This window comes from Neophocaena asiaeorientalis, unplaced genomic scaffold (genome assembly GCF_003031525.2).
Source record: "Neophocaena asiaeorientalis asiaeorientalis breed wild unplaced genomic scaffold, Neophocaena_asiaeorientalis_V1.1 scaffold504, whole genome shotgun sequence".
Lineage (NCBI taxonomy): Eukaryota > Metazoa > Chordata > Mammalia > Artiodactyla > Phocoenidae > Neophocaena > Neophocaena asiaeorientalis.
In genome coordinates, this window is record NW_020174438.1 from 4,164,719 (window position 1) to 4,192,161 (window position 27,443).

General features: G+C 44.4%; 2 protein-coding genes across 2 annotated transcripts in view; one reads left to right on the forward strand and one right to left on the reverse strand.

Annotated features, from left to right (window-relative positions):
* Positions 1 to 27,443, forward strand: part of IRAG1 (inositol 1,4,5-triphosphate receptor associated 1) — a 77,762-nt gene that overhangs the window by 22,461 nt on the left and 27,858 nt on the right. The window contains exons 8-14 of the mRNA XM_024757070.1: positions 221 to 838; positions 3,017 to 3,095; positions 17,613 to 17,736; positions 21,386 to 21,416; positions 23,809 to 23,949; positions 24,436 to 24,567; positions 26,580 to 26,721. Of these exons, the coding sequence (XP_024612838.1) occupies positions 221 to 838; positions 3,017 to 3,095; positions 17,613 to 17,736; positions 21,386 to 21,416; positions 23,809 to 23,949; positions 24,436 to 24,567; positions 26,580 to 26,721 (1,267 nt within the window). The remainder of the gene's footprint in view (positions 1 to 220; positions 839 to 3,016; positions 3,096 to 17,612; positions 17,737 to 21,385; positions 21,417 to 23,808; positions 23,950 to 24,435; positions 24,568 to 26,579; positions 26,722 to 27,443) is intronic.
* On the reverse strand, positions 5,071 to 5,660 carry LOC112407608 (ras-related protein Rap-1b-like). Its single transcript, XM_024756962.1, has 2 exons — positions 5,605 to 5,660; positions 5,071 to 5,479 (listed from the first exon to the last, which is right to left on the reverse strand). The coding sequence occupies exons 1-2, from the start codon at positions 5,658 to 5,660 to the stop codon at positions 5,071 to 5,073; spliced, it is 465 nt and encodes a 154-aa protein (XP_024612730.1).

A 27,443-nucleotide genomic window follows, 5' to 3' on the forward strand; every position in this document is an offset into this window, starting at 1 on the left:
CCCCCCCCCCCACACACACACACACACACACACACACACACACACACACACACACACACACACACGTACACACATACACGTGTGTGCACATGCGTGCGCACACACACGTGCGGGTCCCTTAGCAGGGTCCATGGGGTTAGAGACCCCACAGCAGAGGTGAATCCACCCTTCTCCCCTCCAACCTGCCCCTGGGGTCCCAGCTCTACCTTGTCTCTTTCAGAATGTCCTCAAAGGGCTAGCTGACCGCAAGCAGAATGACCAGAGGAAAGTGTCTCAGGGCAGGCTGACTCCTCGCTCTCCCACAGTTGAGAAGTCCAAAGAAATTGCAATAGAACAAAAGGAAAACTTTGATCCCCTCCATCGCCCAGAGGCCATACCCAAGGGCCCAGCTTCTGGCACAGGCAGTGGTGGGAAAATGGCCCTGAACAGCCCCCAGCCTGGCCCTGTTGAGAGCGAGCTAGGGAAGCCGCTTCTGAAGACAGCCAAGGAGGGCAACCCTCTGCCCAGAAGCCCAACCCAGGGCTCTGGAGGGGCAGCTCCCCAGTCCCCCCAGGGGAAAAGTACAGTCGGAGAGCCCACAGGGTCCAAGGTTGGCTCCAAAGCTGAGCTGTGGCCCCCTGTGTCCCGGCCGCCCCTGCTGCGGGATGTCTCCTGGGACAGCAGTCCCGAAGAACCCGGCCCCCGGCTTCAGAAAGTGCTTGCCAAGGTGCCGCTGGCAGAGGAAGAGAAGCGTCTTTCAGGCAAAGCTGGCAGCCAGCTGGCCAAGGCTCCTGGACTTAAAGACTTTCAGATACAGGTGCAGCCGGTGCGGATGCAGAAACTGACCAAACTCCGTGAGGTGCGTTCCTGGGGTCCTGCTGGGCAGGGTGTGCGTCCAGGTACCCAACCTGGGCTGAGGGCCCCTGGGCCGGGCTGACCTGGGCCTGGGGTGGGGCAGCTGTGGCCCAGACGTGGGCCTTGTGGAACCCTGAACCTCCCCACCCCAAAAACCAGCCCACTGGGCAGCATGTCCTTCATAAATATCACCTTTCGTGCCTCTACCCTGCTCGCTCGGGTGAGGTCAGCTGGTGTAGAGCTGCCACATTTCAAGGGGAAGGTGGGTATACGGAAGGACACATGGGCCCTGAGTCCTGGGCTGTTTTCCTCTCTAACTGGACCTGGTGGCTCATGAACAAGAAGCCTTTGATGGAGCACCTTGTCATGCCCAGGATGGGGCAAGGATGGAATGGCTTTTCCCTCTGTCTTGCCCCCCAAGCTTTCCTTCCTGATACCTGTTAACAAAGGGCCTCAAATCCATCCAAACATGGCCGTGAGGGGCTGCTCCCTCTGTGGTGAATTTCTTCTAACACCCCTAATGTCCCTAACTGTCATTGGCCATCAAACCAGGCACAGCTGTCTCTCATGAGGCTACTGCCCTATTCATGGAATGACTGGGGGTCATCCAGAGATGCAGGGGGAGAGAGCCCAGGGTGTGAGGAAGAGAAGAGTTTAACAGGACAAAGAAATCCTTACCCAAGCCCCACTTCCCCAGAGGGCCAACCCAGGCCACAGGCCAAGGCAGCCGGGACTCCACGGGGTGGGGCCTGGCGCCCGCACAGCTGGAGTTGGACGAGGCCCTCCTGGCTCCCCTACAGAGGGGCCGTGGGACAGGGAAGGAAATGAGGCACTTGACAGCGGTCAAGAGCAAGTGCGGGGCTGGGGGTCTGCACTAACAGGATCGTGTTCCAACCGTGGCCACTGTCCTGCACAGAAGCCTTCTGCGTTGGAGGCTCCGGGGGGCTGGGGCCTGGCTGCTGAGGTTAAAAACATTATACACGGAAAAGCCCACCCAGCCAGGAAGACCTCACTAACTAGCGGGTCAGCACAGGCCTGCAAGGGCCGCCCCTGGTGGGCCGCAGCCCCAGACCCCTGGGGAAGGTGACGCCAAGGAGGCCAGACAGGCATTTGCCTTCACGTGCCTCTGGGCAGCAGAGGCCAGGCCCAGGCGACAGGCCACCCCCAGACCCCTGCCAGTTCCCCTCTGCAGCAAAGAAAATCACAGAGAACCTGGAGGCCCCATCCCACTAACCACTGCCCTGTGTCTGACCACACCTCCAGCCCAAGCCAGGGTGCTGGGAGCCGCTTGGTTGTGGGCCTCTGGTTAAGGAAACAGGTCAAGGGCCCTGGCGCATGACTTCCATCTGGGCCAGAGCTCCCTCTGCTGGCCCTTTCCTCTCCTTCACCCGGGAGGAAAACCGTCCAAGTGGCCTTTGCTACCGGGACACTGAAAATCCCCTTAGAAGCACAGGTCACAGGCCCAAGGAGTTCTGTGTGGCATTTCCACTTGGGAGCACCGGTCTTGGACTTGGAACAGGTGTGAGCCTACCTGTGCCACATACCTGCTGTCAGCATCCCCATCTCTTCTCAACTCTGCTGGCCGAAGCCCCAGGCAGCAGTGGCTATTGGCCTGCAGCCTTGGGACGGCAATCTGCAGGCCTCATTCGTCTGGAGAGTTTAACAACTCAAGAGGTGCCATCACAGGCCACTGAGGAACTGGGGGCAGGGGAGGTCCCAAGTCCTGAAAGTGGGCACTCACTGCCCAGAATAACAAGGCAGGAAGCTCCAGGCAGCTCAGAGCACAGCCATGAGATCACAAACATTGTTTCCATCTTTGGCGGCTCCATACGCACCCAGGGGACCTCCTATCCCCAGAGCCCTGGGCTCTGCTTCTGTTTGTCCTCCAGCCTTCAGCCACCATGTGGCTGGCAGCTCCCTCGCCCTGAGGCTCACAGGCTTATTTAAAAAGCCAGCCATGCGAAGGACCATTCCTGACCCAAGGAATGGGGCATTGATGGTGAGGTTTCTAGCACCTTTACAGGCTGGGAGAGGAGCGGTCTTCCTGGTGCCCCTCAGATGTCGTGACTGTCCCCACCCCGAGTGCTGCCCCGTGAGACTGAGGGGTCACAGAGCCATAGAATGAGGGAAGAGTCCAGCCTGAGGTCATCATCTGAAACGTTGTCTTTCTTTTCCTAAAAAGGAGCACATCCTGCTAAGAAATCAGAACTTAGTGGGGCTCAAGCTTCCAGACCTTAGTGAAGCGGCTGAGCAGGAAAAAGGTAGGTGGGATCGGGGAGATGCTCTCCTCAGGCTGGGGCTAGATTCATTTTCTCCACATCAAAGAAGGTGAACGTGTAAACACTGCACATCCTGTCAGGGCCTTTGTCCATCCCAGTGGCAAGTGTGGGCCAGACGCAGAACAGGCCCTCAGTAAATATTTGCAAATGGATGAATAAGTGAATCAGATGGTGTTTCCTGCCCACTCAGAAAACCTCTAAACTTGTCTTCTTCCAACCAGCCCCCCTTTTGGACCCCTCCAGCCCTCCCTGAGCCTTGTTAGCACCTAGTGGGTCTGGAAGGGTGACCCAGGCCTGAACTTCTGATGCTTCCTTTTCCTTTTCCTCTCACACCCAGGAAGCCACCCAGATAGAACAGTTCCTCTTTCCGAGACATCAGAGTCATCTCTTGCTTTCTAATCTGCTGTCACTACAAAGTCCAGACCCCAGCCCTTCCCGCCTGGTGGCTGCAAGGCCCCACCCACCCACTTGCCAGACTCGCCTTCAGAAAGTAAAACTTGGGGTCTCTTGCCTCACCTCCACCCCAGCTCCCATCTCCTGACTCACTTCTCCCGATGGCTCACGCTACTCGTGGTCATTCTCAGCATAGAAACCTTCTGCTTAAGGATTGTTCTGTGGCTGTGTCCAGGGTGCCACCAACCATGTTGGAAGCCCCTAGTCTGAAATATAGTAACTAACACCTACCTATTCAACATTGACAAGAAGATTCCCAGAAGTAAAACATCCAACAATTATTTTTTTTTGGCAATCCAAATTTATTGAACTATTGATGCTAAGTTATGCAAAATTGCACCACTTTAATTAAGGCTTTTAGTTTACGTTTGGCCACCTCAAAAGGAGTTGTAACATTAGGTTGGTCAATTTAAATACTGTGGCTCCCTGTTGGGTAGACACACAATGTTTACACCCAAATGTTAGTGCATACAAAGCAACGAGGCATTGTTAAATAAAACAGCAATAGTTACTGCAACTTAGGCCTTATGACCAATTACACATGATTAAAATTACTTCCCACATTCACATCCACAGTACTCATCCACCATTTAACATCTCAACCAAAACGTTACGCATGTGAAACAATCACTAACAGGCAAAAATACTAAACCTGTATATTTGGTATTGCAAATACACTTAGGCGTGAGCAAGCAGGGAATTCACAGTGAGAATCTACAGCTGCAGAAGCCTGAAAGTGATTTACAAAAATTGTTAAATCATTAAAAGATTGTTTGAAAATATACACTTCTTGTTGTAGACCCCCCACTGTACACACAACTATAAACATTGTTCCCTATGTAAACAAAAAAGGAAACATATAATAAAAGATTTGAAAAGTCTGGATATTTCCTTCCCAACAGATATTAAAGGCAACGTCTTTAAGGCATTATACTGAAAGGACTATCTTATTTTAAAGACAAGATCACTGTCTCCACAGATTTTTAAAAATTAAAAAACTATATCGCTGTGTTAAAGCGCTTATTTGTACAATACAATGATAATGACCTTGAATTTATGTTTTAAAAATTACAATAAGCTACAAGTATCAAAGAAGTGAAGTTATCTGGAGTAGTCTATATAGGAGCTCTTTGGACTCTCTTCTATTATGCTAAAATAATAGTGGTGCTTTTAGGATTTACATTATTGTACTCTCCAGTATAAAGTATGGGGCGTGTTAAAGTATACAGTACACCGTTTTCATACATGTACAACATTGGTGGATGAAAAATGTCTCTTAACAGTAATACTGGATTGTAGCCTCTGGTTTTACCAGCTGCATACTCTAGGACTATTATATAAGTAAAAATCTCTCTTGTGATACTGGAAAGTGATTAGAATGTGCAAACTGATATAGTAGCTTTCATCCACCCCTTAAAGGGTACCACCACAGAAAGTCCGTTTAAGATGTTGGTAGGTTTAACAAAGTTGGAATGCTGGCACTGTTGAATTGGGCAGCAGTTCTTCAGACCTGGCTCAGAGCTACAGTGCATTTAGTGTAATAAAGCAGCCCACATGATGACTTTTTGCGGGCCTTCCCAGGCACTGGAGTTTTTCTGTTAATTTGCCACACTAGGTCATAAAAGATCTCATTAACATTTATTTTTGATTTTACAGAGGATTCTAAGAATGCACTGCTGTTCCATTGTCTTGCTAAATTTTGACCTTGTTCCTTTCCTACAACTCTTTCATCTTCCAAGTCACACTTATTACCAACCAGAATCATTGGAGCATCATCAGTGTCTTTAACTCGAAGAATCTGTTCTCTCAGATCTTGTAAATCATTAAATATGCACTGTGCTGTGATGGAATAAGCTAACGCAAAGCCTTGTCCGTTTTTCACGTACAAATCCCTCATTGCTGTACATTGTTCCGTTCCTGCAGTATCCAAGATTTCAAGCATACACTGTTGTGCATTACTTCAACTTGCTTTCTATAAGAATCTTCTATTGTAGGATCATATTTTTCAACAAAAATTCCTTGAACAAATTGTACAGTCAGAGCAGATTTTCCAGCTCCTCCTGAGACAAAAACGACTAGCTTATACTCACGCATGGTGCAAACTTGTAAAATTTAGTACTTCTTGCACTGTCACCGGGTCCCCGCAGCCAGCGTCGCCTCGCGCTCCCTTCCGGGTCTCTGCTACCGGCGCTGCCGCTCCGGCTGGCTTACACGCCTGACTCTCCAACAATTTTTTAAAGTACTAATTAAAAAAAATTAATCATCTTTAGATGAAATCTTTGGAAAAATATGATATACTTCTCTACTTTTAATTTCGAACTTGTTTATTAAAGCAGATTTAAAACCCTAGGGAAAGATTTATCTTAAAATTTCACCCACAACCCCATAAATTCTGAAAAAGCAACAGTTTTTATTCTTTCCAGTATTTACCCTTATTTATAATTTTTTCACAATTGATTTGGTGGTGTAGATGTAACGCCCTGTTTCTACCTTTTTTTTTTTAAGATTTAATTTTATTTATTTTTGGCTACGTTGGGTTTTCGTTTGCTGTGCGTGGGCTTTTTCTAGTTGTGGTGAGCAGGGGCTACTCTGTTGCGGTGCACAGGCTTCTCACTGCGGTGGCTGCAGAGCACAGGCTCTGGGTGCGCGGGCTTCAGTAGTTGTGGCTCGCAGGCTCAGTAGTTGTGGCGCACAGGCTTAGTTGCTCTGCGACGTGTGGGGTCTTCCCAGTCCAAGGATCGAACCTGTGTCCCTTCCATTGGCAGGCGGATTCTTATCCACTGTGCCACCAGGAAAGTCCCCTGTTTCTACTTTTAAAATACTTATTTCGTGACTAATTCCGTTATAGTTTGACTTGTCCTCATATTTATCATTTAATGGGTGCATAGTTTCGTTTTGTATTGATGTATCTATTGTTGGGTATTTCAGATGTTTACAGTTCTTTTAACTATGATTAACACCACTACTATAAACAACTTTGTACTTGTAGGTTTTTTTTCTTTCTTCCTTTAAGTTACTCTCTTGGGATAAATTCTCAGGCTTGAGAGTCACGGGGTCAAAGTGTAGGAATATTTGTAGGAATATTTGCATTTACCATATTGCCTCCAATGGGTGATGCTCCCTGTAGACTGAGTGAGGGGTCTTCTCACTAAGCACTACCTGCACTAGACTTTGCTTTGCTTTGCTTTTGCTCCTTATTGGCCAGAATGTAATGAGAACAAGATGATCCAAAATAACAATTACTACTATTAGTAGTAGTAGTGCAAAATACCGTTCCATTATTACTTCAATTAATTTGCTTAAACTTAAAATTTTAAAACATTTTTTTCTTAATGGGTGAATTAACTATTTATTTCTTTACTCATGTGTTCATTTGGGTCTTGGGTTTTTTGTTGGTCATACATGTAGACCTTATAGATAGTAACCGTTCTTTGGCTGTATTTTTTGTCAATCCTTTTTCATTTTTCTTGGTTTTTTTTGCCTTTGAACAAATTTTGTATTATTTTAGAGAGATCATAAAGTTTTTATACAGTAATTTTAGCCTATCTTTTCCTTTGAAAGTCTTCTATTATTTAAATCATTATAAAAATATTACTTCTCCTTAATTGGGATAACAAATCTATTTTCTGATAGTTTATCTACAGTTTGATTTGTTTCTATTTATTTTGCTAATACCTCTGAAATTTGTTTTAAGATATAGGTATTTGAAGACTTAAGATTCTGTTACCTCAATAATATTTTAATAGTGTTTATATTTCTTATTACATTGTGGCTTAGATAATCATACGCTGCATCTTTTTTTCATGTATAGCAAAGACTGGTTCTGGGCCCTTGATTCTGTTTTATTCTGGTCAGTATTGTACCATTTTAATTGCTGCTACCTTATAATATGTTCTAGTGTACAGTGGGTTACTTCTCCCCCATTGCTCTTCTTTTTCAGAGTATTCATTATATTCTAGATACAAAGATTCAGTGCAAATTAATAGAGCAACTGGACAAGAATTCAGGAGATTGGAGTTCATGGCCAGACACCACTTAACGGTGTCCGGTGTCTTTAAATATGTTCCTCAGCCTCTGTGGGCCTCTGTTCCCTATTGGACTAGGACACTTCAGAAAGCTCTTAACTCTAACCTAAGATTTATGGATTCCAGGTCTTTTCCAGTTTTGCCTCTCACCTACCTATTCTTTAAGTGAAATTTATGTCATCTTATACAACATTTTAATTGTGATTGCTTTAAGGCTACACACTGGATTCAGAACTGTCCTAGTTTTGTTTGTTTTACACTTCATAGATTTTTCAGTTATTTAGTTTGCAAACATTTCGTTCTCATTCAGGCACGTGGTTTGTCCCTCTATTAATTTAAGTATTCCTTTCTTTTTCCTGTACTAGATTTAAGGATCTTTGTAAAGGTCTTCCATATCTCTTATTGAGACAAATTCTACATGATTTATGTTTTTGCTTATTTATGAAGAAGACTTTTTTCATTAGATTTTCCTAACTGATAATCAGTGTCATAGATGAATGCTGCTTGGTATTATACATGTTTCTTGTATAATAAATATTACTGTTAACAAATGGTAGTGATTACAATAGTGGTTAAGTAGCATGATTATTATAACTAGGGTGATTACTATGTACCAGGACCCATGCTAAGCATTTGACAATATTTCGCTTAATGCTTACAACAACCCTGGGGGGGGGGTCTTATTATACCCATTTTGCAGATGAGGAAATTGATTCAGGGAGATGGTAATTAACTGCTGAAGCCAGGATTGGAACCCAGATGTGTCTAAATCCAAAGGCTCTTGACCATTTGCAAAATACCTCATTTTTTCACATTCACAATCTGTTATTTTATTTTATCAAATTCACTATTTGTCTTAGTTGTGTGCTTCTGCATGTGTATGTGTCTTTCTCTTGTATATCTGTATATGGTTTATTATTTTGGCAACATTCTCTAATATGACAATGGTGATAAGGAGAACTCTTGCCTTTTTTCTGTTTTTAATTGAATTTTTTGTGTGTTTTTCTTTCAAGGACCATGTACCTAATTATTAAATAGATGCACTATTTTAACTTTTTATTATTATTTCATATTTATATTATCACTAAATAGAAGAACATATAATATGTAGAAAGATAAAATATATAAAATATAAAAACATTATTTCATGTATTATTTTATATTTTTCATTATTTTAAGGAAATATATTCTTCTCTTCCGAGTTTTAAGATTCATGTTGAATTTTGTCAATTTGTTTTGCATATCTATTTAAAGAATCATATAAATTATATCATTTAATATATTAATTAATAATTTTCCATATATAGAAATAAACCCTTATGGTTCTGCAATAAAATGCATGTGGTCATGGTGTACTTTCTTTTATATTTACTATCAAATTTTCTATGTAAGTAACTCTTTTAAAGTATTCTGCAACCTTCCTGTTTAATTAAGATAAAATCTAAGTTGCTTTGACATGAGACCCCAAAGTATGCTAACCTATAGGAGAGAGAAGATTGTTTCATGCTCAAGTAACAATTCTAAGGTGAGCTGTCGGGTTACAGGTGGCTCTGCTCCATGTGATCATTTGGAGACCCTGGTCTCTTCTCTGTTGTCATTTTGCCATCCCCTGAGGTATTACACTTGTCTACATGGTTGAAGCTGGATCATGGGTAAATCTGTGTTCTGGTTTGTAGGAAGGTGAAACAATGGAAGTTCAGAGCAGGATTTTTTTTTTTTTTTAAGTAAACTGGGAGTTGCATATCTCTTTTTAGCTCCCAGTTCATTGGTGATGATGTGGCATGGCAATACCTAGCAGCAAGGGATACTGGGGAATGTTGTCACTAGCTGGGCTGCTGGCCATATGTCCATATTAAACTCCTTTCACATGGAAGCTGAGGAGGGCAGATTTTGGTGGATGACCAGTTGTCTCTGTCACATTGTCTTTCTTACATAACAATATTAGAAAGTTTCTCATTTAGTGCATATGGAGCTTTTAGTTTTTTGATAAAATTTAATACTGCTTTGTAGCATTCTGTGGCATGAGGAACTATATAAATTGTTTGATCTTTCTCTTATTGATTACTATTTAGGTTGTTTGTATTCTTTCTCTACTATAAACGATGTTATAATGAACATTCTCCATGATATATCTTTATAGAAATGCATGAGTTTTTCCATGGGATAGTATCTTAGAAGTAGAATTGCTTGATCAAAAGGTATTTATATTTAAATATATATGCATACTGCCAAGTTAACTTACAAAAAATTATAACAATGTAGACATCCACTACTACAGCAACACCTCACTATCTAATACCAACAGGGAACAAGATGGATCTTAGAAATAAAATTACCAGGTAAATGAGTTTGAATCCTATAAACACTAAATTGTAAAAAATTAACCATGGAAGGTGTTCAGTAAAGGTACCCTCCCTCCCACTTTTCTCTCACTTCTAGAATCTGAGTGGTTAAAAGCTCAAGCTTCCCCACTTACCAGCTGCATAGCCTCAGGCAAGTTTCTTATGCTCTAGATGCCTTGTTTGCTCATCTATAAAATGGGGGTAAGAATAGTACCTACTTCACTGAGCTGATGTAATGTTTTTATGTGATACTGGTCTTTATTCCAGCAGGAACCTGTCATACATTTTAATTCCTGTCATCAAGGTTGTAGAATTCTTTCTTGCCAGCTAAGTGGGACATTGTACTCTGTGCTCCACAGTATATAGGGCAGTCTGGAGATGTGGCAGGCAACCACATGTGCTTGATCAGCAGAGTTGTGACTTCCTTTTCCTACATTCTGAAAGCTCCATCAAAGAGCCTCATCCCCGCCCGTACCTGGGACCAAAGGTATTGTAAACGCCCCCTGGGAGCTAGAGAGTCTGGCCCCCTTAACAGGTTCTAAATACAACAGTGCATATGAGCTCATTGGGAAGAACTCAAATCTCCTGATGATTGTTGGCTGTTCCTTTGGGAGATGGGGAAAATCTAGAACATTCTGGAGTCTTAAGAACTTTGGCTCTGCTTCGGTTTCTGAGGACTTGGAGACTCTCTTCCTTGTTGCATCTGGTCTTTCCAACAAGCCATCCTTCAAGGGTTCACAGGGACCCTTTGAAGGATGTTTGGGTCTTGATCATCTGCAGGTCATTTCAAGCCAAAGACATGAGGCTGACTGTGGACCAGTTCCTGGGCTGCATGTTGGGGGTGCAGAGGTGAAGGAGGCTCAGACCCTGCCGTCATTACCAGTTGCTTGGCTCCCTCAACAACCTCCTATCCCATCCCTCTGCTTGCACTCCTGACCTCCTCACCCAGTTCAATCCACCATCCACAGGCAGCGAGAGGAATCTCTGAAATGCAAATCTGGTTCAGCCTCTTCAGAGACTCCATTCTGCTCTCAAAATGAGCACTAGAATCCTTAGTAGAGCTTAAGAGGCCCTGTGTGATTAACCCTGCTCACCTCCCCAGCATCTTCTAGGACCACTCTCCTCCTCCCTCTCAACGTCTTGGTCTTCCTTCAGCAACTCGTTCCTCCTCCTTCTTAGGCTTGGCACCTGCTGTTCCCTCTACCTGCAATGTTCTTCCTCTCTTCCTCTTTGCCTAGTGAGCTCCCATTCAGTCTCTAGATATCTGCTCAAATGTCACCTTCCTAGGGAAGACTTTTCCAGCACGCTCCAGATGCTTCTCCCTTATGAAATCTATCACAGCATGAAAAGTAACATTTGGGTATTTCTCTAATTAATCTGTCCTGCCAGGTAACAAGCTCAGCATTATATGCCTAGCTCCATGCTCATTGCCTGGAGTGTAGTAAGCACTAAATAAATATTGAATAAATTAATGAGCTCACCCTCACCTTGTAGGAGAGGAAATACAAGGGTAGACAATGTCATTACAATACATTGTGTTAAGACTTTAAGACCATAAAGTACCTAGGAACACAGAGGAATAAGCAGCCAGCTCAGTGGAGGTGAATGAGTCAGGGCAGGATCCTTGGAGGAGCAGCTCTGAGCTGAGGAAGAGAAGGGCATCCCAGGCAGAGGGAATAGTGGGAGCAAAGGCACTCAGGCATCTTCTAGCACTTGGCATGTTCCAGGAACATAAGGAATTCCAGGTGAACCAAGTGTGAGCCATGTGTCCCAAAGAGATGGGCAGCAAGGGTGGAGTGGAGGTGGGAATCAGAGAAGGTAAAGTCTTTGAGGTCTAATTAATGAGTTTGAACTTCCTTTAGCACCCCTTGCAAAGCCAGAGAAGCCTGTAGGTAAGGAAGCATGAGGATCAAAGCTGAGTCTAAGAATAATTCTTCTGGACAGTTTATGAAAGCTGAGGCTAGAGGTGGGGAGACTAGGTAAGAGGGTATGGAAGCAGCCTGGTGAGAGGTGATGGGACTGTAGACTGAGATGGACAGGAGGGAACGTGGGGAGGATAGGTTTGAGAGCCATTTGGAGGTCAGCTTGGCAGGACTTGATGAGGGGATGGGGTGGAGAGGGAGACCAGAAAGACCAACAGGTGTGCGTCTGCACGGCCAAGGGGGTGATGGTGCTATTAATCAGGGTGGGGAGCACAGAAGAAGGAGCTCCCTTAAGGAGAAAGACAACGCGTTTGGGTTTGGACATCTGAATGCCTGTGGGAAGAAGCCTGGATGTCGCAATCTGACAGAACTGGCTTTGCATCCTGGCACTACCAGTATCTAGCTGGGATCCTGGGGAATCTACTTAACTTTGCTGAGCTTCGGTTTCCTAGTTCGCAGCGTCCCCAGAAAATGAGCTTAGCAATATTTGCTCTGCAAGGCTATTCTAAGTAGTAAATGAGAAAGTGCCTCTAATGCAAGCTTATGTTTGATCAATGGTGGCTGTTGAAGTGGTTTTTGTTATCCTGATCCAGAGGGTAATGTCTAGGACGTGGCTGGATATCTGGACCTGGACGTTGGGAGAGGTGTGGGCTGAGGCAGTCCTTCCAGACACCCCAGTCTGGGGCTCAGGGCCCTCAGGTCTCAGGCAAGGAGAAGGCCTCCCTGAGAAAATAGATCAGAAGAGAGTTGATCCCCAGGTCAAATATCTTTGACCTTTTGGGGGATCATCCTGGACCTCAGCACATCTTTAACCAGAAGCCACCAAAGTTACTTTTCCAAGTCCTGGAGATTGCCAGAAACAAAAGCTTTCATTGGAATGAGGTGGTATAGGCAGATATTTTAAAAAATAATTTTACTGTTTTTATTAAAAATAGCTCGTCGATTATCAAAAAATTCAACTAACAGTGAAAAATACAAAGAAGAAAGTAAAAATCGCTTACATCAAACATCCCCTTTCCTACAAATACAGAAGGAGTGAGGGAGATTATAGATTGCTCCATATACTTTTTTTAAATAAAAAGTATGAAAATTTAATTGAACTTGAATTAAAGTGAAGTGAAACTGTAGGGCTTGCTGAATTTTGGTAATTGCTTCCTCCAAAAAAAAAAAAAAAAGAGGTTAGTTTTAAAAAGTTTTAAAATAGATATTATGAAATGCATTAAGGGTTTAGAGTCATTGAGGTTCGTTTTTATATTACATATTTCAAGTTTGGATTATTGCAGGGAAAGATAAGAACGGCAGTATTTCTTCCCACTTTCATATTTCTTCCTAACCTTTCCATCTCCACCTATACAAATGATAAGTTATTCTTTTTATACTCTCAAGGTTGTAACATTTATATTCCATTCTATAACCATAATTTCCATAGTTGTTTAGCTTTAAGCTTATATGTAAGCGAATTTAATGTTCACCACCAGTCCCTTTACTGTGGCTCACAATTCCCAAGCTTATGATTTTGATTTATGTCTTGTTTAGCTGGATTTCATCATCCAATAGTTTTCCTAGAAGGGCTTAGAGGTGCATTTTCCTTGAATTCTAGCATGTTTGAAAATGTTCTTATTCTTGAAGGACAGTTTAGATGGTTATAAATTCTGGATCACTCTTTTCCCCAGAGCTTTGTAGATGTTACGCTGTATTCAGTGTTGTAGAGAAGTCTGAGACCAGCTTATTTCCAGCACCTCTCAACCCTTACCTTTCCCTGTAGGTTACTTACTCTTTCTATGAGGGTAGTTGGAGAAGCATTTTTATGTTCATATATAGCTATGGATCTATATAAGATATATATACATGCATAGAAAAGAGTAAGGTTTTATATATATGTATATATATATTTTTTTTTTTTTTTTTTCTTGGTGTGCTTTTTCAGTCTGCAAGTTCAGCTTTTCTCTCAGTGGAGGAAATTTTTTCTTCTCTTATGTCTTTGAATGTGTTCTTTGTTCCTTTTGTTTTTTCACTACTTCAGAGCCACCATAATCTGTAAATTTCTCATCAGTGTCTCCACTGTAGGTCCATTACTCTACCTCTCAATACTTTAATCTTTCTTTCCTTGTTTACTTCCTTGTGCTCATCTCAATCTCCACCACTAATTCAGCTTGAGGCTCTATCTGTTTTATTCCTGCATATTTCCAACATATTGGTTAGTTCTATATTTTTAGAATTTTTTGCTTCATTTTGTTATTTTGGTCTTCAGTTTATTTCCTTAAATGGTAATAATCTTCCATTTTGTACAATGCTCTCATCTCACCTCTGATTCCTATTTTCATCTTTTCAGGTTCTAATTTCTCCTTGAGTCAAGACATTTGTGGTATACATTTTGCACAAAAATGCATTTTATGTGTTTCTTGCATCTATGTTTCTATTCTGACATCTGTCTCCAGCATGTTTCTTTTCTTCTTTCCTTTATACCTTCCTCTCCTCTTTCCTTCCTCTTTTGACTATACTATTTTTGTGTAGTTGCCATGCCATTTGTTTTCATTTAATTTTTTTTTTGATATGGACATTTCTACCTGGATTTTCTCTTGACCTAGATATATTGTGTAGGTCAATTTTCACCGACTTTTTCCTACCTTTTCTGAGATCTCTGTCCTCCTGGCAGCTCTTAGTTGAGGACTGGGTATTTTGTGTCTGCGTTGTCACTGCTTGGGTGGTGGGGGAAAAGAGGAAGTTCAGCTGGTGCTGTGGATAGTGGTGTTGTGGGTTGGTTTCTGCTCTTTTTCTATAACTTTGTTAATAGTCTAACACTTGAATTTATTCCACTGAAGTGGGGGCATATCTTATTCCCTTGGGTGGGCAGTAGTGGGGCATGGATTATTTCACCAGTTCAGGGTAGAATTATAGGGACAATCTGCCCAGGTGTTTATTTTCCACACTTAACCCAACTATTCCCAGCAGCCACTCTCACTCCTCTGCCAGATAAAGGAAGGAAAAGATAGACAAAATCCAAAGAGTTTGGCCACTCTGCTATTTCTCAGAAGTGCAGGTTGGGGGTGGGGGTTGTGACCGCGTCAGTTGGGGCTTTCTATGTGTCTCCTGTCACTCACTCTATCAGAAGGGATTGTTTTATTTGTGTTCTCTTACTTTCCTTTCTGGTAAGTCCCTCTGTGTTGTTTGAGATCATCAGCTCTGGTAGAATACTATGCTGTCATTCTGCTTCTCCTCTCCCCTCCTCCTCAGTACGAAAAGCACATAGCAGCACAGGCAGTTTTTTGTCTTGTTGGAGTGTTCTTATGGTGGGATGGATATCCTTCTACTCTAGAGAAACTTTCTGAATCGCCTCTGCAGCTGCCTGCCCACCCCTCGGTCCACTTCTCTTCCGGCTCTGTAGTCACAAAAGTGACTACAAAAGTTTGTCACAACGTTTCCTCTCACATCTTCCTCTCAGTACTGATTCTTTGAGGGAGGAAGAAAGGGTTATCAAGGGTGGGAGCTCTACATTTATTTCTAGTAAGTTCTGTTTTTCTCTGGCCATTATTTTTAAAGATTATTGCCTTTTCCTGTACTTGAGAGTTGCTGGTCTATTTTTAGTTGACTTTAAATTTTTTATTGTTGTTATTGTTGTTAATTTGGTTGAGATCAGGAGGGTGGCAGGTTCTGGGATCACTCTATTTATTTATAATTTTTATTTACTTATTTATTTTTGGCTGCATTGGGTCTTCGTTGCTGCGCGCGGGCTCTCTCTAGTTGTGGCGAGCAGGGGCTACTCTTCGTTGCAGTGCGCAGGCTTCTCACTGCAGTGGCTTCTCTTGTTGCGGAGCATGGGCTGTAGGCACGTGGGCTTCAGTAGTTGTGGCATGAGGGCTCAGTAGTTGTGACTCACCGGCTCTAGAGCGCAGGCTCAGTAGTTGTGGCACATGGGCTTAGTTGCTCTGCGGCATGTGGGATCTTCCCAGACCAGGGATCGAACCAATGTCCCCTGCATTGGCAGGTGGATTCTTAACCACTGCACCACCAGGGAAATCCTGGGATCACTCTTAAGACAGCCATTTTAGCAGGGCTAGAAACCCATCCCTTTTTGGGGAGTGGGGTTCTACCTAGGGGACTTTTCTAGGCAAAAGCCCCTCGTATGACTTCCCTGTGATTATTAGACCTCATGTGGTTATGTCAATCATAGATTTCTCAGGAGCCCACTGCTTCATTATCTCTCTGCTGGGTGCAGTGGGGAATACATAAAGGTAGAGTGTGACCAGAGACACCACAAGGTTTGCTATCTGTCACATGGAAACGTCAGATAGCAGTAAGTGTCAGGACAGAACCCAAGAGGTGACAGGTAACTAAGAGAACTAGCTACCTGATATGAGTCGAATCTCATATCCAAAGAAGGATCGCTGACTGCCCTGACTCTGAGAGATGGTCCTCTGGACTTTGCTGGATTCCTTGAGTACCAGAAAACTCATGAACACTGTTCAGTTATCGGGAAGCTCAAAGTATTTAAACATTGTTTACCTGGAGCCAAACTATACCTCCTCTTCTCTCTGCATGGTCTCCCTTGGTGAGGCTTCTAATTCACATGACTCCCAATCTTAGCTCCATTTAGATGGCTACCACAACCTTGCCCGTAGTCCTGATCTCTGGCCTGGACTACAGTTCTGGAAATCTGTTGGGTCAAACCCATGAAAGATGGCAAAACATGGATAACTAAAAGTCCTGCGTGCAAATGGAAAATAACCATTGTATGGGACGAAGATACCTGATTTGGTTCAAGTAAAAGAGATTCAAGGCTTTTAATCCTAAATGTGCTGTGAGCCCATAGTGTAGGGCACAGCAAGTCTGTGCTAAATGAATAACTAATGTCAATGCCAAGACCATTTGCCACTGTGCCCCTGAGCTAAGAGCTTGTTAGAGCACATCTGGGCTTCTGGGACAGCAACAACCAGAATGTGTGCCGTCAGGGGGTGGTATCTAGAGGCCACAGTGAACAGTTGGGAAAATCGGACTACAACCTGGAGAAGGGAAGCTTTGGAGAGGTACAAGAGCTGTCTTCAAGCAGGAGAAAAATTAGTGGGAAAGAGAGTACTTGGTTTGTTCTTTCTGCCTTCAGAGCACAAACCCACGACAGGTTTAGGAGATTAAAAAAAAAAAAAAAAGGCTATTTATTGGTTCTGTTGACGAGGAGGCATCTATTTCTGAGATCTGTAAAAGATCTAATGACCTTAGCTTTACTCTGGAAAAACCCTGTTTCTACTCCTATCTATGAGGATATGGAACCAGATGCTGATTTCTAAGTAGGACACAGATGATAGAACTTCTGAATTCATCTGAGCAAGAATAGTTGGGCAGCAGGCCTCTTGAGAAGCCTGCCAAAGAGAGGGGACTTTTCCAAACTTTATAGCCAAAGAGCCAACAATTTTCCAGTTGCCAGAAACCAACCTCAGACCCCAGACACAAGAGCCTGCTTGGTACTATGGAGAGCAATGGGAAGAACATAGAACTTAGAGCAGATAGAATTATTTGAAGCCTATGCCATTTACCAGTTCTGTGACCTTAAGCAAGTTATTAATCTTGCTGAGTCTTAGTTTACCCACCTGAAAAATGGGATGATTAAGGTCTAGCTCATTGGGTCATTGTGAGGATAAAATAACAATTATAAAACCCCTGGCATATAACCAGGTTCCAATAAATGTTAAAGCTATTCCTTACCCCCTGAAGCAAATTGCCAAGAGTATTACATTTTATAAATTAAACACTTTTTTTTTTCAGGGCCCCCTTCTGAACTCTCCCCAGCTATTGAGGAAGAAGAGTCAAAGAGTGGCCAGGATGTCATGCCCAATATTTCTGATGTGCTGCTTCGCAAACTGCGGGTCCACAAGTCTCTCCCTGGAAGGTAAAACTGGGGCATGGGTTGCACAAGACCCCACATTGGGTGGCCCCTGTAGTCAATTGTAGATAGGACACAGGAGCACCAGACTTGATTTTTGACCCCAGAAGGGTCAAAGTCCAATAGTTCAGACAGGACTAATCCACCCAAAACAAAAAGAATAATAAAGAGCCAGGTGAGGTGGTTCGAACTCAAAGAGGAGCAGGTGGAGTTCATAGGTGAACAATGCCATCAAGAAAGTGAAAAGACAACCCCCAGAATGGGAGGAAATATTTGCAAAGCACATATATGATAAGGGACTTGTTTCTATAATATATCTTCGAAGAACTCTTATAACCCAATAAAAAAAACAACTAATTAAAAAAATTTTTAATTGAAGTGTAGTTGATGTACAGTATTATATGTTACAGGTATACAACAGAGTGATTCACAATGTTTAAAGATTATACTCCATTTATAGTTATCATAAAATATTGGCTATATTCCCTGTGTTGTACGATATGTCTTTATAGATTATTTTATACATAATAGTTTGTACCTCTTAATCCCCTACTCCTATCTTGCCCCTCCCCACCTCCCCCGCAACTGGTAACCACTAGTTTCTTCTCTATATCTGTGAGTCAGCTTCTTCTTTTGTTATATTCACTAGTTTGTTGTATCTTTTTAGATTCCACATAAGTGGTATCATACAGTATTTTTCTCTCTCTGTCTGACTTATTTCACTTAGCATAATACCCTCCACGTCCATCCATGTTGCTGCAAATGGCAAAATTTCAATTCTTTTTTATGGCTGAGTAGTATTGACAACTAATTTTTTTAAGTGGGCAGAAGATTTAAATAGACATTTCTTCAAAGAATATATATGGGGGTCAATGAGCACATGAAAGGATGCTCAGCATCAGTAGTAATTAGGGAAATGCAAATTCAAATGGTTTATCATGAATAATAAATGATAAATTCATTAAATGAATGATTTATCATTTATCATAAATGATTAAAATGAGATATAATTTTATAACCCTAGAATGGTTTTAATAAAAAAGATGGGCAATAACAAACGTTGGTGAGAATATGGAGGAATTGAAATTCTCAGTAAAATGGTACAGCCACTTTGGAATAACAGTTCATCAGAAAGTTAAACAGGGCTTCCCTGGTGGCGCAGTGGTTGGGAGTCCGCCTGCCGATGCAGGGGGCGTGGGTTCATGCCCCGGTCCAGGAATATCCCACATGCTGTGGAGCGGCTAGGCCTGTGAGCTGTGGCTGCTGGGCCTGCGCGTCTGGAGCCTGTGCTCCGCGGCGGGAAAGGCCACGGCAGTGAGAGGGCCACGGACCGCCAAAAAAAAAAAAAAAAAAGTTAAACATACAGTTATTGTATGGCCCAGCAATTCCACTCCTAGGTATATAACAAAGAGAAATGAAAATATATGTCCACACAAAAACTTGTATGTGAATGTTCAATAACAAGCATTTTTCATAATAGCTAAAAATGGAGACAAACCAAATGTCCATCAGCTAATAAATAAATAAAATCGGATATATCCATAGAATGGAATACTATTCAGCCATAAAAATGAAATACTTATATATGCTACCAGATGGATGAACCTCAAAAACATTATGCTAAGTGAAAGAAATCAGTCATGTGTTGTATGATTCCATTTATATGAAATACCCACAATAGGGAAATCCACAGAGACAAAGTAGATTAGTCATTGTGTAGGGCTGGGGATTGGGAGAGTGACCACTAATTGGTATAGGGTTCCTTTTTGGGAGGATTAAAAAGTTCTAAGATTGACTGTAATGATGGTTGTACAATTTTATGAATATACTAAAAACTACTGAATTGCAAATGTAAGAGCATGAGAAAAAGGAAAGAACAGTAAATGCAAAGGCCCTGGGGCCACAACAACGTAAGTGTGTTTGAAGAGCAGAATGGCGAATGTGGCTGAAGAGTGGGAAGAATCCGGTAGGGGCCAGTTCACAGAGGCCTTTGATTTTATTCTAAGGCCTATTAAGGCAGTTTGAATTCTGAGGCACATCCAGAGTGGTCTCCTTGTACGTCACCTGCTAGGCCTCCACCTTTTTGGAGGGTAATGGCTCTGCCCCTCCCTGCCTGTGCCAGTTCATGAGGCATAGCTCTCTGCTTCAGGAGCTGACCTTGTCATGTGGCTTCTTTACCTAAACCACACCTCCCTGGGTCCTCAGGGCCTTGTACATTTTTCAAAAATGCGTTCTATAGCAAAAAAGCAGAACGTGAGTAATCAAGGTAGAAAAGTAAGTTTGGTTAATAATTGATGAAAACGTAATTTTCACATAATATCCAAACAAAGCCAGGAATCAAACGCAAGCTCAGTGAGTTTGATAACCCATTTAAGCAAGATGTGCATGTCCTATATGACAGCTGAGATTGTGTTGGCTGGCCCCCAGAGGAAAGGGCCTGATGGGTGGGCCTGTGGCCAGAACTGCAAGCCTCAAACAGCTTTGTACTTGTTTATCTCGTGCTCTGTACTCTGCTGACTTGATGGCCATGGGGTCTTGTTGCCTCATCCTGACAGGAAGGTTCTCATAGTCCCTTGTCAGGGGTGAGAACCAACCCCTTGCAGAGATTGCTGACCCCTACCTTTGCTCTCGGGGTCCCTCCACACCCGTCAAAGGGAGGAAGCTGTGTTTCCTGAGAACCTTATCGATGGCATGCTGGTTGCCAAGTCCTGTGACGCCAGTAGGACTCCTCCCCGTTCTCCCACACCAGCATGGGAAAGGGCCTGGTGCATTATTTACGTCGTCCGGGTTTCAGAGCAGGGCTTGCTTTAGTCACCAGCCAGAGCAGCAGCCGAGCAAGGGTGCAGAGTGGAGGATGCTTGCTGTGGGAACCGCACCCTCTGCACCAGCTGGGGCTCTCTTGGCCAAACTCTGATTCCAGCCATCAGAAGAGGCTCTTGCTGTGGAGAAGAGCTCTGGCCACTCTTCCCTACCATCTATTCTCTGGCTCACATGCACCCTTGTCACACCCCTCAGAGGCAGGAGGAGGGTCAGGCTTTGCAGACCTGGGCAGCCCCAGAAAAATTATAATGGCTGTTCAGATGTATACAACTTATGAAGTATATAGCTTGTATAGTCTTTTATTAAATCCTCACAGCATGCCTGTGAGTTAGTCATAATAATAAACATCTCCTGAGTGCCCGCTGAGTGTGGATGTCATATGAATATACACATATGTACATATATATACACATACATACACGTGTGGATGTCATATATAGGTGAATATAGACACATATATATACACATTTATACATACGTATATATATTCCTTATAAGACTCCTGCAAGATAGATATTATTCCCAATTGACAGATGAGATTAAGTAACTTAGATTAAATAACTCATCCAAAGTCACACTTAGTAGAGGCACTGGTGGAGCACTGACCCCAGGATCTAATAGTTTCTGCCATACTTCCTCTGCAGGAGTCACTATCTTGGCGAATATCTCACGGGTTACAGAACTCACACAAAGGGTACCCTGCATCTTTTCCATCTTGCCAGCCCTGCTTACTCTAATTCCTGGAAACACCTGGTCTGCGTGCTGTTCAAAGGCACCTTTTGGTTTATTTCAAAGGTTGGATAAAGTTCATTTGCATGTCTTTTCTTTTTCACAGTGCCCCTCCACTCACTGAAAAGGAAGTTGAGGTAAGTAACTCCAGTGTTTTATGAAATTGAGTACTTGAGCTTGAGTGGGTTCATTCAAAACATTTCCTTCTCCAGCCTCTGCTCCTGACATTTTTATACAAACATGAGAATGAGGGGCCATGGGGGGAATATGGGCATCGTGATCAGCCCTATTGAGCCACCAAGCCCCCGACCACCACTCCAGTTAATGGAAGATTTTGACAAATTTCCTCAGGGATGAGACGGTAGCTGGAAGTTCCACATTTCTTCGACGGTTGTTTGTTTTCTTTAAAAGTATGACTTAGATACACAGAGCAGCTGGGAGGCTGCAGAACTGAATCAAATTTATTTCAAAATTATTAAAAGATGGTCAGATTTCACATTTCAGACTTTGGTCTGGAGGAAGAAGGTGCTTTCCTTCTGAGGGTTTCAGACGTAAGGAAGCCAGCTCAGCCAAGGTGGTGGCTATGCTGTCAGCTCTCCCACCTTCCCTGATTCTCCCATGATTCTCCTCGGGGCCTCCTTGTCTCTGTAGAGAAGCTGTCCCAATGGGGCTGGTGAGTGAGCTGAGAGGAATTTGCATTTCATTCTGTCGAAGGGGTAGATGGTCAAAGAGAATGCATCGGAGGTGAGACAGTGAGGACCTCTGGCACCAGCAGTAGTTTGTTTCCGTGACAATTACATTGGAATTGATAGAAGGAAGGGAGCAAGAACATGGATGATTCCAGAATACTTCACTCCGGGTTGGGAGGATGGAAGATTTTACAATTTACCCTTGATAACAAGAAAACGAACATACACTTACTGAGACCCAGTGGACCACATAAGCAAAGGGAGATGGACGGTGTAAAATATCTGGCACAGATAGTAACAATTACCTGGCACACAGACATAGAACTTACAGTCTTTGGCACACACATATCCATCCTTTCAGCTCTCCCCCCCCCCCCACAGCTCTGAGAAACTGGTAGAGCAGGTAGCAGAACAAAGGAGGAAACTGAGGGATTAAATAAGTTATCTGAGATCCCAGACCCAGTGCTTAGCAGAATCAGCATTTGGAGTCAAGTGTTCTGACTGACTTCAGGGCTCTTTATATCACACTGCCATTAAGGGGATAACCCAGTTATAGAGAACTAAATATTGAGCATTATTGATAAACTTGACTGAGGCTTGGGCAAGACAGAGAATCCCCACCCACTGACGCTGGTGGTGATGGCCGCGGGCACTTTGGTTAAGGGTGCGCTCCTGTCCTCAGGTGTGTGCTGACACAATCTGTGCTCAGCAGGGTGAGAGGAGCACAGGCTTTGGAGTAAGATCGTCTGAGGCTGAATTCTGGCTCTGCCACTCCCTTGTGACACCTTGAACAAGTTAATGACCTCTCTGCTCTCGGTCTCTTTACCCATAAAGTGGACATAACAGTTCCTATGGCAGAGGACTGTTGAGGGATTAAACAAGCTAAGGTGCGTAAAACTCCTGCCAGTGCTGTATAGCAGATACTCAACAGGGAGTAGCTTTCAACGTGGCCCTCATCATCATCATCATCGAGCAGTTCAGGGTCTTCAGTTCTCCGTCTGGAGATGTCTGCCCACCGTGGGCCATGTTACGTGAACTTCAGATGCTCAGGCAAAATCAACTCACCCTAAGGGTGTAAATCTTCTACCACTTGACACAGGCAAGGTAAATGAGGGCTGTAAAAATGAAGGCCATTGCTTCCTTCCTGTGTAGAGTCCATCTGTCTATTTCTCCTCCCCAGTAGTTTCCTATTAGACCAGGAATTCCATGTCTGATCAACACCACCTTTCAAAGTTCATTCATGCAGGCTGCATTTTTGGCATGGAATATTTGTTCCAGAAAGCTTCTCCTAACAGGATCATACTTGGCTTTGTTTAATCTCCTGGCAGCTTGTAAAAGCTGCTTTCAGCATAGGATTTGGAATATTCAGATAAGATGCTGGTTGAAGTTTGCTTTGAGTCAACAGGCTTACATCTCAAGTGGGGTTTCTTTAAATACAGTGGTTTCATGTGAAATACTCCAAAACCCACATGCCATAAATCCTAGCATGAATCCAAACTGCTTATGCAATCAGCTGTGTTGGCCTGAGTTTATCTAAACCCGTATACAGGATGTTATGTCTTGACATTCAGGAAAAAGCAAAGTGTTATTCTCTTATTCTTTTTCAGTAAAATGTGTTTGGTCTTCTGGTCCTGGGAAGGACCTAGCATGGACCTCAGGTTACTATTTCGCCATCTTTTGTGCAGCTTACTTCATTAAGGGAGAGTTTCACTTGTTCTTGGCTGCTTTGGGGGCTGGTTCCAGGAGCTGATTTAAAGTCCTTGAGCAAAAAATCCACCGGCAGCCTTGCTCCCAGCACTAACTCCTCCTAGCACCTCTCCAACACTCTTGTTCCCAACAGAACGTGTTTGTACAACTGTCCTTGGCCTTTAGAAATGACAGCTACACCTTAGAATCTAGAATTAACCAGGCGGAAAGGGAACGCAACCTGACAGAGGAGAACACAGAGAAGGAACTGGAACACTTCAAAGCTTCCATTACGGTAATTGTGGAGCCTGATTGGGGAATCCTTGCAGGAGACACTTTCCCCAAGGGCTGTGCCGGGTCTCCTGCTTTTCTCAGTCACCAAGTAGAGTCTCCTGAAGTGAGAAATGGGGCCAAGGCCCTGAGCCAGGCAGTCTTCCTCAGAGCTGGGAGGAGCTGAGGCCAAGATCCCAAAGGCTTGGTTACCTCAGGGCTGTAGTTAAGGCCTCTGAGCCCTTGGCAGCTTCTCAGGAGGGGGCTGGATGACCTGGGATGGCAAAGGGAGCACCCTGGGGACCAGAGACCCGGAAGTGATTCCCTTCCTTCAGGCCAGCCAGCTACAGAGTGTTCACATTGGGCTTCTCCAATCCCAGAAGTAGCCATCGCCTGGGCCCTGCCGAGGCCCCTCCTCTCGGCCAGGATGGGGCCAGGGCTCATCTTGTGACAGCCCTGGTCAAGTCTTGGTCTGTGAGGACCCCATGTGATGTTCCTTCTCCCTCCTCAGTCCTCAGCTTCACTCTGGCACCACTGTGAGCACCGGGAGACCTACCAGAAGCTGCTGGAGGACATCGCTGTCCTGCACCGCCTGGCTGCCCGCCTCTCCAGCCGAGCTGAGATGGTGGGGGCCGTCCGCCAGGTGAGCTCTGCTCTGTCTGCAGTAACTGGAGCAGTGATGTAAGCAGTGGCAACTACAGATACTGCTTATTGATGGCTTCCTCTGTGCCAGACATCCTACGTTCATAATTGTAGTCGTCTCGGTGTATTTTTGATGGACCACTATATTCTTGAGGTGCTCCCCAGAAAAAGCTTTCTATGGATACCTACATTTGAGAACTGCTGCATACTACCTTCCTTTGTTGGAGATTTCTAATGTATGTTGGCATAAGCAAGGCTTTGAGAAGTCTTGTAATGAAAAAGTCTGTTTAACACTACCGACATATTTCTCAAATGTATTTGAGTAAAGAATCACTTCCCCCTTCTTGTTCCCACAAAATACCTATTCAACTCCCAGGGAACTAGTATTTGGCAAAATGTGCTTTAGGAAAAACTGCTTTGTTTCATTAATCCTCCCAGCAACTCTGTAAAGTAAATAATCTTATCCCCTGATGAAGACGTGAAGTCTCAGAAAGGTAATAGCACTAGCGTGGGGCAAAGCTGGGGTGCAGGCCCAAGTCTGGCTCCCTCGCAGCCACTTTGAAGTTGTGAGGCACTCAGGGTGCCACCCTGATCCAGCCTGGTGGGGTGGGGTCAGACTGCCTGAGTTCTCATCCTGGCTCCACAAGGATTCACTGTGTGGCCTTGGGCCTCTGTGCTCCAGCTTCTCCAACCGTAAAATGTGGATGCTGACAGTATCTGCCATACAGGGCACTGTGCCACTTGTAAAGCACCTGGATGTCGTTATCACTGTTGCTGTTACTGTGGACCCATGTCCTGCTGCGTGGTTTGCATGACAGGGGTGTTCCTGGGGCCCAGCCCTGGGCAGTTCTCATAGAATGAAGGAAGGACAAGCCACGGGGCTGTCCCACCCGTGTGCTTCCGGCGAAAGGGCACCCAACTCAGCAGCAGCACCCAGGAAGCCACTCCAGCTGGGAGCAGCAACAAAGGGAGTGCTTTAGGGAAGTGGCTGGTCTCAGCTCAGGGCTGTGGGGACTTTGTCCAGGGGACAGTCACTGAGCGTGTCCCTCTGTGGACAGGCAGGCCACGGGCAAGGATCTCTGAGGGATCCACGGGGTGTCAGTAGAGAAGACTCTTCCCCATTTTGCACAGCCCTCGTGAAAGTGTTTCTCAGCCCACGCACGGCTCACTCCAGCCTTCACCCTTCTCCAAGTGGCTTCCGTGTCTCTGTCCTCACTGTCTTCTCTGGTTCCACTGGACTGGTTCAGGCACTCATCCTCTCTTCTCTTGTTGCTCTTGCTGCCACCAGTCTCACACCCTTCAGTCCAGTCTCCACTGGCGACCTGATTATGACACTCCCTTACTTTAAGACATTCGATGGCTCCCCTCTTCCTTCAGAATAAGTCCAAATTCCTTAGTCTAGCATTCAAAGTCCTTCACAACCCAGCCCTAACTCACCTTTTCTTCTTGCGAACAAACTCAGCCATTTGCTGATTCCTACATGAGTAGGATGACCTGTGCTTTCCTGGCTTTCCAGACAATTCTGGTATATGTTTATTGTCCCAGCATAATTCGTGATGGCACCCCCTTTCACTCTGCAAAGGATCCTGTCTGGAGGGGAAATCCTCACCTCAATAGAAGCCTTGTGATGGCCTGCCTCTGGACCTTGGCTCTTGGAGTTCCCTGGCTAATGCTCTTTGTCTCTCCTGCCCATAGCTATGTGCCCAGACGCTACAGCACTTCACTCCGTCTCAAGAAGCCTCCCCTGACCCATTCTCTGCAAGCAGAGATGACTCTGCTCCCTCTCATCTCCTGAGGCTTTGTGGCTGGGCTTGTCCTTGTTATCCCTGAGTGCAGGTGCCTGAGCCCCTGTCTCAACTCACATCCCCAACAGCAAACTCTGAGGGCAGAGTCACGTCTGATTGGTCCTTGTATCCTTTCAAGTCCCCCAGCCCAGAGCTTGGCTCAGAGCAAACAGTGCTGATGAGCTTTTCATCCAAATGCCCTGTGTGTTCACACTCTTCTTCCCTGCAGGAAAAGCGCATGTCGAAAGCAACAGAAGTGATGATGCAGTATGTGGAGAACCTGAAGAGGACATATGAGAAGGACCATGCAGAGCTCATGGAGTTTAAAAAACTTGCAAATCAGAATTCAAGCCGCAGCTGTGGCCCCTCTGGTAAGAAACTGGGTTCCTGTCCACCCCTGACCTTGGCCCTGTAATATTGGGTCCCTGATGGATCCAGGCTAGGATCATACCTATGGGACAGCCCCAGGACCTGTGTTAGGGTGAGCAAAGCTTGCTGCCTGGCCCAATGCTGCCCACAGGGGCCTCACAGTCACTGTTCCTGTGAGCTTGGGGGCCTGGAACCAGAAAGCATGAATGGCCCCCAAGCAACTCCTGATAAAAGTAACCAGAGAAGCTGATCACTGATGCAAAGCCCATAGGCTGCAAGAATTCAACCTCCTTTGTGAGAGTGGCACACCCCAAACCTTACAACCTTTGTGCTTTGGGGTCCCCACTTTGGGCAGCACATGCTAAGGAAATTGCACTTTATCCTGGAAAGCATTAGGGATCCAACCAAAGATTTTAATCAGGGAAATGACATGATCATATATAGTTTAGAAGATTCCCTCTGGCAGTGATGTGGCAATTACATTACTGGGGTAAAGCCAGAGACAAGGAAACCCACAAAGCAACTATTATAGTAATGCAGGTGAGAGATGGAGTCTGGGCAGAGGGGTGGAGTGAGAGCCTGGGTAAAGGAGACACTGCTGAGACAACTTTTAGACTCGTGGGCAAGACAAATGCTTTAAAGAAATACTCTTTTTTAAAGAAGTTCTATACAGATTGCTATAGAAGCACAGAGGAAGGACCATCTGGTTCCACTTGATATTGAG